Here is an 18,173-nt window from a genome sequence, read left to right as displayed (position 1 = left end):
GAGGATGAGAAGTTAATATAGGCAGAGGCTGAGGGAGTAAAGCAGTAAAGATCCTCTTAGTGAAATATCATATTCCTGTAAAGCAGATGAGCTGCACACATGAGGAAAATTGTCAAAGGAAGAGAGACTTAGGTCACTGTCCCCTCTGTGCTAGATTTAATGGGGCAACTGATGGAAAACAGGGCAACTGAGGAAGGAGGCTTCATGAAGGGGAACGGTGTCATCACCATGAAGTCATGTTTACATTCAGACTGTGATATCAACACAATCATCCACAATCAGTTCATGGATGATAAGGGACTTGTGCACAAGTGAATAGGTATTTTGAAGGGAGATTTACAGTTAGGTGGAGTGAGTTGATCCTTAGGGTTAGCTTCGAGAGGGTTGAGTTAGACAGGAATTAAACTGTGCATCAACTGTGCGTTAATGAGACGGCAGGATGGGAAAATTAGCGTTCCTGACCAAAGGGAGACAATGTTTCGATGAACACTTTGATGGAAGCTGAGAGGGGCAATAACTGGAGACTGAGGGCTTCCTGCAGTGGGAGTCAAGATTGGGACAGCAACAAAAGAACTGGAAGATCAAGGATTACTGCAAGATTGTGATGGGGAAAATGGGAGCGCATATTACCTGAGTATGATGAAGTAAAAGAATGTATGATGCAGTGTCTCAGAGAGGCAAAAATAAAAGTTACAGAGAGGCAAAAACTGGAAATAAAATGTCGGACCCAGGTTAAGGAGTCATACAGTCATAAAGTATGGAATCAGACCCTTCGGGCTAATTCGTCCATGCTGACCAAATTTCACAAACTAAACTAGTGCCACTTGCCTACATTTGGCCCATATCTGTCTAAACCTTTCCTATTCATGTACTTATCCAATGTCTTTTAAATGTTTTAACTGTACCTGCATCTACCACTTCCTCTGGCAGTACATGCCACACACAAACCACCCGCTGCGTAGAAAAAATTGCCCCTCAGATCCTTCTTAAGTCTTTCTCCCCTCACTTTAAAAATATGCCGCTTAGTTTTGAACTCCCCCACCCTAGGGAAAAGACCTTTGTTATTCACCTGATTCTACACCTCATGATTTTAAAAACGTCTATAAAGTCACCCCTCAACTTCCTACACTCCAGTGAAAAAAGTTCCAGCCTGTTCCGCCTACCATTATAACTCAAACCCTCCAGTCCCAGCAACACCCTGGTAAATCTTTTCTGAACCCTCTCCAATTTAATAATTTCCTTCCCCTAGCAGGGCAACCAGAACTGTACACAGTACTCCAAAAGTGACTTCACCAATGTCCTGTACAACCTCAACATGACCTCCCAACTTCTATACTCAAAGGTCTGAGCAATGAAGGCAAGTGTGCTAAACGCTTTAACGTCTACCGCTCTGCCCTCAATCTTTTTGTTACATCCTCAAAAAACTCAATCGAGTTTGTGAGACATGATTTCCCACTTACAAAGCCATGCTGACTATCTGTAATCAGTCCTTGCCCCTCCAAATGCTTGTAAATCCTATCTGTCAGAATCTCTTCAGACAACTTACCCAGTGCTGATGTCAAACTCACAGGTCTATAGCTTCTCCTCATAGCCTTTCTTAAATAAAGGCACAATATTAGCCACGTTCCAGTCCTCTGGCATCTCATCCATGGCTGTAAATGATACAAATACCTCTGCTAGGCCCTGCAATTTCTTCCCTAACTTCCCATAACATCCTGGGATAGACTTGGTCAAAGAGTTACCAAAAACTCTCACATAAACAGACCCTCAAGATTACATAAGTCACAATGAAACTTGAATACTATGTCAAAATAATATTCACAATTTATTAACTCCATGGTAAATTATTACAATCAAATTACAATTGGCATTTTTTAAAAATCAGATTCTGACTGTTCACTTTCCATGAGCTGGTTCCTGGTGTTTATTCTGTTATGTCCAAATTATTTTTTCCAGCAGTAAAATCAGTTTAGTGTTGTCTTACAATTCTGAAGCTGGTGTAAGGGAATTGGATAAACAGTGGAATTATCTGGCAATGCCAACCTCCTGGAATCCAAATAAAGATAGCCTCAGTTTGAAAACAACAACAAGCTACAGCCAGGACTTCTCCAAAATATTCAAATGTTTCCCATATGTTCAAACAGTGCAAGCTTGGAAGTCTAAAACTAGATTTAGTTTGGCTGTTATTTCTAAGAATAAGCCAACAACTTGAATTGCTACAGTGGCACAAAGATAGAAGATGCTTCAATGTACAGAAAAACTGATACCTAGCCAGATATGAAGTATGAGAATGTTAACCAAATCTTTAACTAGAGACTAGTTTTAAAAGGACTTTTAAAGGAATGATGGTGCACAAAAACTAGGGTTGTAGAAACAGAGTGCTCTCGCAATATGAAAGAGAACGAGGAGAATACAGAGATAAGTTGGCTTAAAGCCTTTTCTGTTTTGACATGATGCTACAAAGTATGGCTTAAGCCTGAAGCAGTGTGTAAATGTTCAAATCAATGTCACGACTGTAATAATTTGAAATTTTGTTGTTCCTGTACAAGAACCTCTTGTTTCCCCTATTTCATAAAATGGTCACCAATACTAATTAGGTGGCATGACATTGTAACAAATAAAATTTTGTCATGGTTAGCTACAACATTGAAAAATAGTCTGCCATTTGTTAAACTGCATCATCAATGTTGCACTATTTTAATTTCAGCAGAACGATTATAATTGTCATCTAAAATCAAAACTTAGATTACAAGATCATTACTATACTCAAAGCACAGAATTTATACCAATGTGATAGATCATATTATTTTTCATTTCTTACAAAAGGCCATCTTATTAATGGAACTATTTTTGAGCTTAATTTTAAGAATGTCTGTATATATAGCATACTAAAAATGTATCAGACAATGGATTATGTGGCACCAATTAAACTTCAATTAAATTTAAATTCACCAGAAAAGTATCCCAGAAAAAAAAAAGATTTATATTCTATTTGACGGTCTGACTTTAACCTGCAATATTATTGCCTGCAAGTTGTCTGAAAAAAAGTCACTTATGCGTTAGGGGCCTTTTAGTGCAACCTCCACTTACAAACATAATGCTAATGGGGGGGGAGTTTATTCCATTCGGATATATTGTGTCCCCCTTTGGCTGTCATGAGAGATTCCAAAATATTGGAAAATTCAAACTGTCATAATTTTTAAAAATCTGAACCATCAAACAGGTTTCATCAACTGTAACGGTTGAATGTCTGGTGTCTTTTAGTTTATCAAAATGATAGTTGAATACGTGGAATAGTTTCTGAAAGAATGAATAATGTCAACGTGTATCTGTGATGTATTTATCACCTTTGATCTATGATGATTGAAATCATGAAAAAGCTGTCAATAAGCAAAACTCCAATGGCCAAAACCCAGCAGCCATTAGACAAGGCTTCATCACCAGTCATTTAACAAGCCGATGATTTTTTTTTTGCTCCTATTGCTACAAAAATGTTTTTAACAGCATTGAAATAACAAACTTCTTTACTTTCTGTAGAGAAAGTCCGTATCAGTTTTGAAGCAACTTTAATTAGGGAAAAGAATCTGTACCACTATTGGTTGAATTACATTCTGCAGCTCTTTATATGGCAAGTTTCATCTGGGGGAGAACACATCACGAGGGAGAAACCAATAGTGATGCGTTCCATAGTTAAAGTAGTAGTGACAGATCTAGAGACGGTGTGTGCAGGCTGCTTTTCTCATCCAGCCTGAACTCTACGCGAAATAATCAGTCATAATAAAAAGAAAATTATTTTTGTTCAAAGTACTCCCTTTTCATAAAACATATGAAACTTAATTCACTTGGTCTGAATGTTAGCGATGAAACAGCAGGAATCATAACTCCAAATAAGCATGAGAATCCCAAACTGCGAGACCCCTAAGAAACTATTCTTCGAATCATAGAATCCTTCCAGTACAGAAAGAGACTATTCAGCCCGTCGAGTCCGCTCTGACCTTCTGAAGAGGGTTCCACCAGACACAGCTCCTCACACTATTCCTGTGGGATACCATGGCCAATCCACCTAACCTGCACATCCCTGGACACTATGGGGAACTTAGCATGGCCAATCCACCTAACCCGCACATCTTTGGTCTGTGGGAGAAAATCACAGCACCAAGTGGAAACCCACACATATATGGGGAGAACATGGAAACTCCACACAGTCACCCAAGTCTGGATTCAAACCTGGGTCCCAGGCGTTGTGAGGCAGCAGTGCTAACCACTGAGCCACAGCCCTGTCCTGTTGAGTAGGACAAGCAAAGTGATGTTTAGCCATGTTCAAAGTTACAACCATTGTAAGCACTAATGAAAGGCCTGTTCCAGGATATCTTCTGCATTGAAACCAACCTAGAAGCCTTGCACTGAAAGGTCTCTACACCTGCAATAAAACTGTTGTTTGAAAAATTATATTAAGTACATCTTTTCAAAAAAAAAGTTCTCCAACTTAATTAATTCAAGAGTAAGAAAAAGCTAACAGCTGTAAGTACATATAGCAGGCAGCACAGTACACTTGTATCCTTTCTGTACTCCTATGTTTATCTACAATAGATCGCGTTCCTGATGTCTGCCTTGCTACTGTGGCATTCTCCAGCAGATGTCAGTGCAACATATCAGGAGCTTGGCATTTCCTCAAAGAGGGAGATTTCAGAGACAGGCATTTTTAACAGCTGATTCAATAGCAATGTTAATGACAAGTTGCAAACAGATCATCAGTCTGTGGTTTTGGCTTCAGCAAGCGGACAATAATAAGCAAGACCAAAGAGGAGAAAAACATGCAAGTACGAAGTCAAAATGATCTGGTGAACTACGTGGATGCTGGTGTGTTTGGTGGCGAAGGTGAATCGGAAGAGTGGCAAAAGATGGTGCCTGAGGATCAATGATTTCAGCTTTAGTTGGATCTGGTGAGGTGGTGGCTCAGAACTCATATGCAGATGGATTTCTGTTTAAGCTATATCTTTCCATTTCTCTTATTCTTAAACTATCAAATTGGTGCTGGAGTATGGTGACAAATGAAAGCTTTTCATTGTATTTCACTGTAAAATACATGTGACAATAACTCATTCATTCATTGTTCTTCTCACTTATATACTCCGCAGTACAAAGTACAATTCTACAATACCTTGCAATTTCGGCACTGTGCGTAGTCCAGTTTTCATATGGATCTTCATCATCATCCACATTTTGCCTTGTTCTTCCTGAACTCGAAGACTGGCCTCTACTGCTGTGTGTGGCTGTTGAAGCATGTAAGCGGTTGTGTTTAGGAGAGGTGTGATTTGAATTATACTCCTCCTCTGAAGTAGAAGTGTAATCTGAAGTTTGTTGTCTCCATCTTGAGTCTTGTAAAAGAATTAGTTTCAAATAAAGGGAAAGGTAATACTAGAGTAACAGCAATAGGCAGAACAACCCAAGGTTTAAGACAAAGCAAATGATTCCTACAAAGGGAGACTGTTCAAAAATCTGGAGCAGAGGTCAGTGCATACTTAGCAAGAGGTGAGCTCTGAATATAAATAAGATAATGATGTTTCTTTCCGAATATTTTATAAGTTAATTTCCCAATTGAGAACATACGATAGGACTTGACTTGTGCAATAAGCCCAAGCTCCTGGCCTTACAAACAGCACTTTGCTACATGTGAAAAAGATTGCTCCAGCTACTTTCTCCGATATGTTGGCACGTTAGGAACAACTTAGGTCCAAAGAACATAAACAGGAGCAGGAGTAAGTAATACTATGCCTCTAGACTGCTTCACCACTAAGAAAGTTCATGGCTGATCTGATTGTAACTTCACTTTCTTATCTGCTCCCAATAAGTCGAGCCTCCCCTACAGTTTAAGATTTCCAAGAGATTTATGAATTTGTGTGTGTAGATCACTAAGAGATAGTAAGCATGTACAGAAATAATCAAAAATGCAATTTTAGCATTTACAACTAGAGCATTAGATTATACAACAGCCCTGGCTAAGTCACGTGTACAGTTCTGGGAAGTGCGTCTTAGAAAGGATGTACCTATTTTGATTTTGGAAGGTGTGCTGCACAGATTCGTCAGTACATTACCAAGATTCCAAAGGTGAGATTATGAGGATATTAGGTAAGCTAGGCTGTATTTTGTAGCAAATAATTATTTGAATTAAGTTTTACTTTTCAGAATTTGAAATTAATGGATGGGATAGAAAGTAAGAAACATTTTCTGCTGAGCTAGGCAGGAGTATGGGGATGTGGAGTCTCTGACAAGGAAGCATAGCCTTAAAGTCAGAGCAATGCTATTCTGATCAACAGTTACAAAACACTTCTTCATACACAGTAAGACGACAGTGTAGAATTTTCTCCCACAGGATGCAATAGATGCTAGCTCAATTAATAATTTTAATTCTTAGACTGATAAGTTTTCGCTTGCCATGGATATTAACTCACACGGAGTTAATATGATCAAATTGAATGGCACAGCAGGCTCGAAGGACTGAATGCACAACTTCAGTTCTATGTTTCAACAATAACTCAGCATTTCATTGCTACGAGCCAGACGCAAAGCAAATCAGAGAACAATGGATCACAATGTTAGTCATAGAATCATGAAATGGCACAAAACAAGTGGTCATTTAATCCATCAAGTCTGTGCTTTCTCTAAAACTTGGAAGCTTAAGGAAGATCTGATCGAAGTCCTCAAGATATTAACAGGAAAAAACAGGGTAGATAAAGTTAAACTATTTCCACTGGTTGGGGATTCTAGACCTGGTGGCATAGTCTGAGAATAAGAGTCAGGCTGTTCAGGAGAAATGCTAGGAAGCACTTCTCCACACGAAGGGTAGTGGATATTTTGAAATCCCTTCCACAAATGGGAGGTGACACAAAATCAGATGTTAATTTTAAATCTGAGATTGCTTAACACAAATTTATCTAAGGTATTAAGGGATATGAGCCAAAGGCACGTATATGGAGTTAGGCCACAGATCAGCCACGGTCTCACTGAATACAGAACAGCATTGAGGGGCTGAATGTTCCTTTGTTCCAATGCTAGGTCTTTCAAACAGCAAATCAGTTTGCTTCAATCTCCTAATCTTCCCAGATACCCCTGTAGCATTTCACTTTTAAGTATTTTTCCCAATTCCCTTTGAAACTTAATATTGAATTCGCATTCAGCATCCTATCCAGCAGGGATTTAAAAAAATTTACTTATTATGTCTGGTTCTTTGGGCCAAGCACCCGAAATATGTGTCCTCTTTAAAACATATTCTTTTCGCTTTGTCTACTTTAAGGAAAATAATGCAACTTCTCCAATCCAGCTACATAACCGTAAACCCTCATCTTGTAACCTTTCTGTCAAACTCTCTCTGTACCCTCTCTAAAACCTTCACACACTTCCTAAAATGTCACATCTAGTTAAGTACAATAATCCAGCTGGCACTGAACTTGTGTTTCATATAGGTTCAGCCTTAGTTCCTTAGCTTTTCATACAGTTCACGTCTGTTTGGAGACTCCACAAACCCATACAGAATCCCTAAGAGTGTGGCAGAAGGCTTTTGGCCCATCGACTCTACACCGACCCTTCCGAAGTGCATCCCATCCTACCCTATGCCTGCATTTCCCACTCCTAGACACTACGGACAATTTAGCATGGCCAATACACCTAACCTGCACATCTTTAGACTGTGAGAGGAAACTGGAGCACCTGGAGAAAACCCACGCAGACATGGGGAGAACATGCAAAAAGACACAGTCGTCCGAGGCTGGAATTGAACCCAGGTCCCTGGCATTGTGAGGCAGCAGTGCTAACCACTGAACCACAGTGCTGGCCACCTGATTTTTCACTGTTTCATTAGCTCGTCTTCAAAGATATATGCACGTACATTTGTAATAATCTCTCTCTTCTTGCATCCCCCTTTAAAATTGAATGAGAAAGAAATAAATTGCATTTGCATGAATCTTTACTTCTAATATTTTTTTAAAAATTTGAACCAACTGAATTTCATAGCTGTTGAATTAGCTAGTAACAGTATTTTATAAAGTTACTCATACGGATTAAACTTCTTTTCCCTCTCCCATTTGTCCCCAGACAAATGAGGCATTTGAACAATATTTTAAATCTGTGAAGAAGTAAAGCTGCATTTAAGTCCCACATAACAAGGGGGCATTGTTTTTGAAGCACAAGACCAATCTCCATTTAATCTCCAGTTTGTAGTAATCTGGTTATAAAATAGCCAGAGGAGTTAACATATGTCAGTATAAGAGAAAGCAAAACATTACACTTCAATCAAGCTCATTAAACACCCCACAGTGATTTTCCTTAGTAAGAGAATTCCAGGAACTCCCCACCAAAATAAAAGTTAATAAACATACTTGGTCACACCCAAATCTGATTTTGTTAGTAGACCAGACATCATAAATTTGATTAAATGGTAGCATAATAAGATTAGAAGTGAGTGAAATAAAATCCTAATCTTTAACAAGACAGCTGCTAACCTTTTTGGTTTGCGATAATTTTGTTTTACAGATGTTGAAAAGATGGAGTCAATTACTGCGCATATTTATGAAGTTTTTATGCCGTTGACTACAAGATTAGAAAATAATATCTAATGACTACGGAATTCAACAAATATTTGTTATTTCATCCTTTACAATCATCTTCTCCACACATCATTCTACAACTGAGACCCATATTTAGACAACCTTTTCAAAAGTCTGTTTCAACTGTATTCTGGAATTGACAATACTCATTTATCTCTCTCCCTGTAAAGAGATGATTATGATAAATGATAACACTCCCAACAGTACTTTGGTAGGTGAACCATTATGTAAATGCATCCTACCACTTCAGTGTACTGAAACACTGCATAGAGCCTCCCAGAGGTGCATTGTTAAGATTTAGTGTAAAATTCATCAAAATAGAATAAGTAATGCTCTCTTAAAATCACAATACCACAGATGCTGAAAATCTAAAACAAAAATGAGTTCCAAAGAAGTTATTAAACTCAAAATGTTAACTATGTTTTTTCTCTTCCATAAATACTGTCAATGCCTAGTGAATTTTTCCCACACTTTGTTTTTATTTACATAATACTTTCCGTCTTTTGTCTAACTTTCCCAAAATTGATAAGAAACCAGGAATGATGCTAACGAGTGATATGAAGACATTGTGGGTAACATTTTCTTCCTTATGGCCACTAAAGATAGAAATTCTAATGTGATGGTCAATCAGACTTGTGGAAGTTAAATGACAGGTTCTGTCATCTCTAACAGCCCATGAACACCCAAACAATACACAAAAAGGTATTTCTCAAACAGAGTCGGTGCAAATAGAGATGTTGAGTCACAATTTCAGCTGCCCTCAAGAACTATCCCGAACACTAGACTTACTCAGAACTTTTAAACTGAGTGAGAATATAATTTGTTTGTCATGATATCAAACAGTAGCAGCTTTGAGCCTCTGTCCAGCATCAGTGTATTCCAAAGAATAGTCAGACATTCTAGAGAAAGCATAGAGTAAACTTTCTTAAGGAACCCTCTGACACAGGCACAAGAAAATTTCAGATACTGATAGAGTACCTTGCACCACGAGAGGAGCATGGCTACTGAAAGTTAGTTCTCAAACGAGAATTCCCTTGGGTCTCTAAGGTTCAGTGGAAATATCATAGCTATCCGTTACTAAACCTCATCTGAGCATGACTCATCAGAAGTTCTGAACTAGGAGTTCATCCATCTAGTTAACTGACAACAGGTCAATATTACAACAAAAACTGGCAGCATAGACGAGCATTGACATGAAAAGCAAATATTGCTTGACCACAGAATTTCAGATTTATTTCTGGGTATGCAAGCGAAAGCTGGGGAGGGAGTGTTATGGATTTCTGTCTTATGAAGAAATTTTAAGTCATCTTTAAAAGTTAGGGTCCCTTTGAGGCTGTTGAGGAGGAAATAAAGGTGCCAAGGGCCTTTGCTTGATATTTCAACATTTACTCATTAAAAGCACCTTGTTGGAATTACATCATCTGTTTTTTTGTTCTTTGCTGTCCTGAGCTCATTCCTTTACACATTCTTCATGGTGTTAGGTTGCAAACACATGCCAGATGGCTTGTAAAACCCTTTATTTCTGAAATAAGGAAGCCTATCAGTCTGATATTTTGCAGCAGGCAGTAATTGCAAAGATGCTGGAGACCCCAGTTGGGCTGTACTACAAGGCTCCACTAGCTTTATCCAGAATCTCAACATGAGGCTCGAAAAAGAATGTGCTCAATGACAATTATTTTGGTTGAAAATGCTTTAGTTTATCTTTTACTATGTTTACTGTAGTTCCTTGTATCATTGGACATTGCTGCAAAAAATAATCTTGATTGCTAAGCTACCATCCTATACCACCCTCATGCCTTTGCAGCACCATATGGTAGATTGTTGCACAATGGAAAGTCATAGTAGTTTCTAGGGTTGCAGGCATTCATCAGTATAATGTGATTCACATCTTACACAGAATGCAACCCTTTTACACCCAAAAAATTCCAGTTTGATTTTTACATTTCACATTTGTCTTGTTAACTGACATGACAATTAGAAGAAAACTTCAGAGTGAAGCAGGTGAGAAGAATTTTGAAAGACAGATAAAAAGTGGAGGTCATTTAATGACATCAGCAGTGAGAGAAATACTGGGAGAATATTGTGACAATTTCTCTGCTTTTATTTGAAATATTGCAAGGGGATCTTTTCTCCCTCTGGGGCTAAACAGAGCCTCGGTTTAATGTTTCATCTAAAAGATAGTACAAAATAGTGTACACTCCGTACTTCATTGGAGTGTCAGTTTAGACTTTATGCTCACATTTCAAGTGGGACTGGATTTCAACTTTTTGACTCAGACGACACTTGTTATAATTTAATCTCAACTGGCAAATATCCATCTATGATTTGGTGTTAAGACACACTGGATCAATTTGGACAGTGCACGTGGTAGAAATTAGAGCCAAGCGCTGAGGGGGAAATATCTTTCATGAGTTCAGATATGGATACATGAACTGTTGTGAGCAATTGTCGTGTGTTCATGAAAGCATAAACAAACATTCTCAAGGGAAATGCCGAGGCAGAGAACAATCACTGACTGCCAGCAAAATGCAAACTGTCAGCGGTGTGTGATTGAGCACAGCAGAAAGGAAGTTGTTGCGATTATCTTGAAAGGGTGAAGTGTCAACGTGAGAGGAGAATGCTACAGTGGCCAACATCTTTTAAAAACACTGCAAGAGGCAGAGAGAAGTCGCAGACATACTCAAAAGGATTGTCAAATCTGCTAGAAATACATGAAGGCCAATGAGCAATGATAAATTAAGGGAGGGATTGGTGTGACAAGGTATCATGATGGGAGAGAGTAGACGGTGACAGGGTAGCCTGTGGTGAAGATAAAAGGATTGAGGTGGCCTGGAAAAACAAAAAGGGAGACAGAGGTAATAAACTTAGATCCAAGTGAGAAGTTACCACCAATGCACAAAAGAAAACATTTTCTTCAACTTGTACATTAAATGTGTTAAACTAAGATTTTTTTTGTAATCCTAAATTTTCATTACGAACATTTAAACAATTCTTTGTTGCGTGTTTCCTTTTGAAAAGGTATGCCTCAACAGTGATGCATTAGATGTTTTTGTGATGTATACTCACTAGAAGACGATTTTGCAACACTAGCACGGACTCGTGGTGTCTGCTTCACTGAACCTCCTGCACTTTTCTTGGATGTGGCTTTCGCGTCAATGATAGATGACTTTCGACTGGTGTTAGTCACATCAATACTTCGGGCACTGAAACTGCTTCTCGTCATGGAGGTTTCTGTGTCACTGTTTACGGTGAGAGACCCTGCTCGTTTCCGCGGCAAAGCCAGCTGGTCGAGCCGTGATAACTTCTTATCTGCTGGCTGCTTGGAGGAAGTTGAACTTGTGGTGGATATTTCTGAAGCTAACGAGGCTTTATCCACATCAGCACTTTCATTATCTGACGCATCTCCCAGGCGAGCCCTCCGCAGTAAGGATGCTCTGGTGGGCCTGGGTGTGGACAGACTGTTGGAACGGGTCAACGTTGTTTGAACCGAAGATTTTGCGGTTTTGCTCAAGTCCTCTTTTGTGCGCACAGAAGTAGAAAACTTTTTCCGTAGCAGAGATTTACTGGTCTGAGATTGCTCCTGATCAGAAGAACCTACATCAGCAATTGGTAAATATGGAAGGCTAGAAGATCTTTCATCATCTGTAAAGTCTGTGGAGCCACGAGAACCTGTGCTGCGCTTCAGCTGAAAGCGCCTGTTGTAATCTGGTTTGCTGGACACATCTGAAAGCTGGGCTCTACGCTTCTCTGTCAGCCTTTCCCGAGCTTTGGCTGGCTGAGAGTGATCTTGTACTGACGGAGCCGTTTTCCCTTTGTGTACACTATTACCGCTGCTCTGTCGCTGTGCAGGACTCGTGACACTTTTACTTTTCAAGCTCACAGAGCTTGTGGTGTCATTGTCTGATTCTCCAGAGGGTGATTCTCCTTGGGTGTAGGAATGACTTTCTTGTTGGCCAAAATGATAATCTTGAGACTGGAGTTTTGCCTCCAAGGCTGCCACTGCAGCTTCAGTGTCTTTCAGAATGAGGTGTGTATCCTCAGTGTAATCTATATTGTAGGAACCTTGTGCATGGTCTTTGAAGGGTGGCTGGCTTGAAATAGTAGGAATTTTATTGATCATGTTATCAATACTTGGCCTGTCTTTAGTAAAACTCTCTTGTCTGATAACAGATGCTCGAGATTCTTTTGTAAATGTTTTCTTTCTTTCTTGGGAGGGGCTTCTATGAGTAATTTGACCCACTTTACTTATGGAGTGGATTACATCTTTGTTTCCCACAGCAGGCTGGACCGTATCAGGGACAGATGACCATCTTGCAGATGATGTAATAATTGTTGATTTTGATCCAAACTCATGGTCCTTTGGCTTTCGCTCAAACTTTGCTGGCATTTCTTTAGTTCTCAATGGTTCTGAAGAGCTTTCCAAATCTTTTACGGTGCCATAGGAAGCTGCTTTTAGATCATATTCTGCACCACATACTGTACCGTGCAAAGCTGGTAACTCTTTGGCTGCATTTTGCACATTTGTTTCTGTTACCCATTGCCGAGCCTCAGATCCGCCATGATCATTCCATGTCTGCCCTTGGTGTAACCTTCTAGTGACCTTTGAAATTCTACATTTTCTACCCTTCCCCTTTTGAACATGTGAAGAATCATCAGATTTGTCATCACTCAAACTGTCAGGCTCCAAGTCTTTGTCTTCATGTATATGCAGCTTTTCATGATTCTGTGGAAAAGAATGCAATTCCAGGTCCAACTTCTTTATTGATTCACTGCTGGGAAAAGCACGTTGCTGAAGGAAATCTTTCGATCTCGGGCTATCGAGCTTTTCACTTCCGGGCAACTGTGGAAGTGTCCGCCGTTTTCGGGAAGACTGGCTCGTTATTGATGCTGCATCTGAATCCAGAGTTTCCATATTCTTAACATAACTCCCAAGATCAACCATAGCTCCAGCTTTTAAGAGAAAAACAGAAAATGGTAGATTGCCCAAAAAACAAGGCAATATTTTATTTTACAACTTTATCAAAGACACTTTTGTGCCAAATTTAATACTCACTCCCCTGTTGAAGGTCATGCAGCGTACTAATGGGCCCAGCACCATTATAGCCATCAGCAAGACTTGCCCATCTCGAGACCCATTTTTGAGTCCCTTGGGATATAGGACCACCTGGACGCATCTAGATGTTTGTATCGAGAGAAAATAATACATTTACTTTAAGGTTTCTATACAGAAGTTTGCATGAGAAAAAGGGATTTGTGATTACATCAGATTTTTATTCATACAGGATCAAGAATTTCTTGAAATGGAATAATGTCATCAAAGTTCATGGCAATTTTATTTTGGCAAGATCTCAGAACGTTGCTGATACTTAGCATATTCTACGATGTAAAAACAAAACAGTGCAAAACAGGTAGAAATCAGTATTAACAATTGGGACTTGAGGAAAGTGTGAAAAACACACATTGTTTCGGATTATAGCCCTCCATGAATGAAAACTAAAATTTGAAGCTAGCTAGTATTTATGCACAATCTTTAACAAAATGCAACTGTAAACACCTATCAATTTCTCATACAAATGAATCACATGTTATAAGGAAGCACACAAAAATACAAAAAAATGCTGTAGATGAAGAGATTTTTTTCAAAAACAGCACATATAAATAAATAAATATATATATATATATATATAAAAACTGGCATAAACCGCACAAAAACTTTTAGGCATAACTGTAAAGACCTTTCCGAGCTGATGCACAGGCACAAGACACATGAAAGATTTGCATGAACAAGTGACATTAGGGATGAGCACAGAAAGGCACAAACATTGGAGGCATCAGGGGGTGAGTACGTAGGTGCCTGTACAAATGAGGAGCTAACAAGAAGTTACAAGAAATGACAGTCAGTGCTTTAGGGTCGCAAAACATGATAAGAGAATGGTCAGATCACATCTTTAAGTAATGAGCACTGGTTGAGGGAAGGATATGACAAAACCAATGCCAATACACTAAAGGAAGTAAAACATGAGATGGTTACTACAAGGTCCATTGCTGACTACCTATTAGATGTAAAATAATCTCAGAAATAGAGTATTGAAAAATAAGAGAAATTTAAAATGTAGGAAATTGAACTTCAGAGGATCAAGAAAAGAAAATTAATTTTTGGGGGGTTGGTGGTGCATATTGAGAAGGCAGAGAAGGGGAAGGAGAGGCTACAGCAAAAATAAATGAGATGTTAAAAGGTCGGTGGGGGGAAGTGGGAGAACCGCAGAGATGAGCAGGCATGTAAGGGAAGGAGAGGGGAGGAATGAGCTAGCCTATAAGGACATGGGGAGGAAGCAAGGGTCAGGTAAATGATGGGGTGAGCTGCAAAGGGAAGGTGGCAACAGACCTGTAGACGGGAATTCACTGCCCATGGATGTGAGGTAGGGTGCAGGTGTCCAAAGGGAAATAAAACTAATGGAGAAGAAATATCTTTATTTTGTTCTACACTAATGTTTTCTTTTTCTTCATTCTTTGATGGAATATACGCCTTGTAATCAACGATACCATTTATTACTCATTCCTAACTGCCTTCAAACGGAGTTGCTTGCTTGGGTTATTTCAGAGGATAGTTAAGAATCAACCACATGACTGTAGGACTGCAGACACAGGGGAGCCAGATCAGGTAAGATTCATAAAATTATTTCCTTCTCTGAATGGCATTAGTGAACCAGAATTATTTTTTTTAATGACAATTGACAGTGGTTGAACCAGTTTCTTTTTCAATTCCAGGTTTATCAAATGAATTTAAATTTCGCCATCTGCCACAGCAGATTTGAATCGATGTCCCCACACCAATAATGGGGCACTCATCCAGTGATAACACCCCTATCAAACCCACCATTTCCCCACAACTTTACTACAGATATTCACTCCTGTGGATATGACTGCCTGCAATCACATTGAACTGCAGACAGTTATGAGGCTCCATGCCTTCTCCACTGTCAAAGGTCACCTACTTCCATCTCTGTAAGATCATCACCGACTGCTTTACCTCAACCCATATCTTGCCAAAACCTTCATCCACTTCTCCTTCATTTCTATATTAATATTCTACATTATTGTACCATCCTAAACTCTGCTTCCATTTATTATCCCAAAGCAACTCACACTCACTTATCACTGCTCTTCATCGATCTACATTATTTTCTGTTCTCCCAGAAACATAACCTGTCCCTGTGCATTTCCCCTTTAGTTTTCTCCCACTACTGGACACTGTGTAGACCCCAGGCTCCAGGACTCCCTCTCTAAACATTGTTAGCCTTCCTCCAAGAAAGGCCTTAAAAACCATCTACTCTGAGCTTTTATTTTCTTTTTAAATGCACTTTTTATGGAGTGCCTCAACATGCTTTCATACATTAAAGGTTTCCATAAGTAGGCTGCTGCTGTTGGTTCATAAACAAATCAGTGGTAAATTTGCACATAATCCCAAAAACAACAAATCTGACAATGTGTTGTTAATCTGTTTTGATGGTCATAATTAAGGAATAAATGTTTGAAAACCCAGATGCCAGGCAAAACACCTTGTTATAATGGCAACAACATTGTCTGGCTTTCCTGTAAAGATGACAAGAGTATTATACGTTAAATATTTAAGTGTTATAGATACATTAGCTTTGAAATCTTTGATGTCTCCCTATTCAATCATTACATGGTAATCATTAGTTTAATGGCTACATATCCAAAAATGAACTAGTAGTAATTTTATTATCCATTACCTGTGCCACTGTATCTGAGCCACTAATGGTTGTATGATATGCCTGTAATGAAGCAGCTTGCTGGTAAGTGCTAGCATTCTGGTTGCACACAATATGTTCATTCTTTACTGCAGGATAGCTTTCATCATTTATCACAGGTCTATAAATTTCAGTGTTAATCCGAGAAAAGTCCGGCGATTCAAAAACACCAAATACCTGGTTAGAAATTTTTTAGAAAGATTTATTAAGCCACTAAGCATTTCAAGCAAGCAAAGTGATAACATTGTAGACAGAGAGATCAATCAATCATAAAGAATACACAGTGTATTGTATTATTTTAGGAATATAATAATTTTTTATAAGTTTGTACAACAGTCATTCTGAATTCATACTTCCATTTTTTTGTAATGAAAATATACCCTAAATGTTTAAACTGAAATATTACTGGTCAGGCCAACTGTTTGGATGCAAAACGATTACAAAATACTCATCCACTCTCACTACCAATACTTTTCAGAATCTGCAGTTACATAGCTCTAAATTTAAAATATCTCAAAACATCCACAAAATCAATGATTAAAATTTTCACCAATCTTCTGATTTTATTTCATTATCTTCAACAATTCTACCCAATATCAATTTATCCATAAAATCTCAGAATTGCATTCACCATCCCTTTATATATGAAAGAGTTTGCATTACTAATTTTGGCCTAGATAGTTATTGTAGCCCCAGGCTTCACTACACAGTTTTCATTAGGCAGAATTACAGTACAACAATGGCATCACCTAGCCCATAACATCATAAGGCACTTATTTGCACAATTTTTTTTATTCATTCATGGGACAAGGGTGTCACTGGCTAGGCCAACATTTTTTGCTCATCCCAGAGGGCAGTTAAGAGTCAACTACATTGCTGTGGGTTGGAGTCACATGTAGGCCAGACCAGATAAGGATGGCAGTTGCCCTCCCTAAAAGGACTTTAGTGAATTAGATGGGTTTTTCCAACATTTGACAATGGATTCATGGCCATCATTCGATTGTTAATTCCAGATTTTTATTGAATTCAAATTCCACCGTCTGCCATGGGAGGATTCAAACCCAGATCTCCAGAACATTACCCAAGTCTCTGCATTAACAATCCATTAATAATACCACTAGGCTGTCGCTTTCTTGTTTCAAGTGACCTACAATATTCTTGTGTCGGTTATACATACAGCCATGTGTGGAAATTTAGGATACTGTTACTGTAAATATGGAATAAATTTTGAACTAGGCTGTATAGTTCATTGTGCTTTCTTGACGATCTATTTAATCGTGCTGTTCAGCTATAAAATTAAATTGAAGTTAAATTTTGTGGTATGGGTACATGACAAATGTTAAAGCTGGAGTCCTACACAAAGTTGAAGAGATGTGAATAGCCTTTTCAAGGAAACAGGCATTTTCTCACTACTATGCAGTGAGATGTGACTAAACATAGAGATCTTGCTAGTTTCTCTTATTCTTGCTTGTTTATACACAATCATTCTGCTTATACTGTTTGGTAGATGCATTTGCTGTGTGATTTATTAAATATTTTTCTTCTCCAAACAATGCTTTGTGTGGAAGGACAGTGTGAAGTTAATTAAAAAGTTGAGTATGCATTGCACAGCAGAAAACAAGAACAAACCTCAGAAAGCAAATGGGACAGACAGTTAGGCACTGGTTAGCTGTGTTGTATGAACATACACCTTAACATTGCTGCCTCGATAATAATTGTACCTGTTGTGGTAATTAACCGAATCCATTTGTGTGCATAGGGTGATCCAGTTTTGATCATCCAATTATCTAAAGAATTA

The 18,173-nt window shown here is 38.7% G+C and overlaps 1 protein-coding gene across 8 annotated transcripts in view; it reads right to left on the bottom strand.

Moving 5' to 3' along the window:
- The window catches only part of cep170bb (centrosomal protein 170Bb), an 81,608-nt gene that overhangs the window by 19,719 nt on the left and 43,716 nt on the right, over nt 1–18,173 (bottom strand). For 7 of the 8 annotated variants that reach the window (XM_048600231.1, XM_048600232.1, XM_048600239.1 and 4 more), the window contains exons 10-13: nt 16,358–16,552; nt 13,657–13,777; nt 11,670–13,553; nt 5,162–5,378 (exon numbers count right to left, since the gene is read on the bottom strand). In XM_048600231.1, coding sequence (XP_048456188.1) covers nt 5,162–5,378; nt 11,670–13,553; nt 13,657–13,777; nt 16,358–16,552 — 2,417 coding nt within the window. The remainder of the gene's footprint in view (nt 1–5,161; nt 5,379–11,669; nt 13,554–13,656; nt 13,778–16,357; nt 16,553–18,173) is intronic. The other variant, XM_048600238.1, reaches the window with a different exon arrangement.

This window comes from Rhincodon typus, chromosome 8 (genome assembly GCF_021869965.1).
Source record: "Rhincodon typus isolate 14 chromosome 8, sRhiTyp1.1, whole genome shotgun sequence".
NCBI classification, from domain to species: Eukaryota; Metazoa; Chordata; class Chondrichthyes; order Orectolobiformes; family Rhincodontidae; genus Rhincodon; species Rhincodon typus.
Note: the sequence above shows the minus strand (reverse complement) of the source record. Positions and strands in the feature narration are given on the sequence as shown.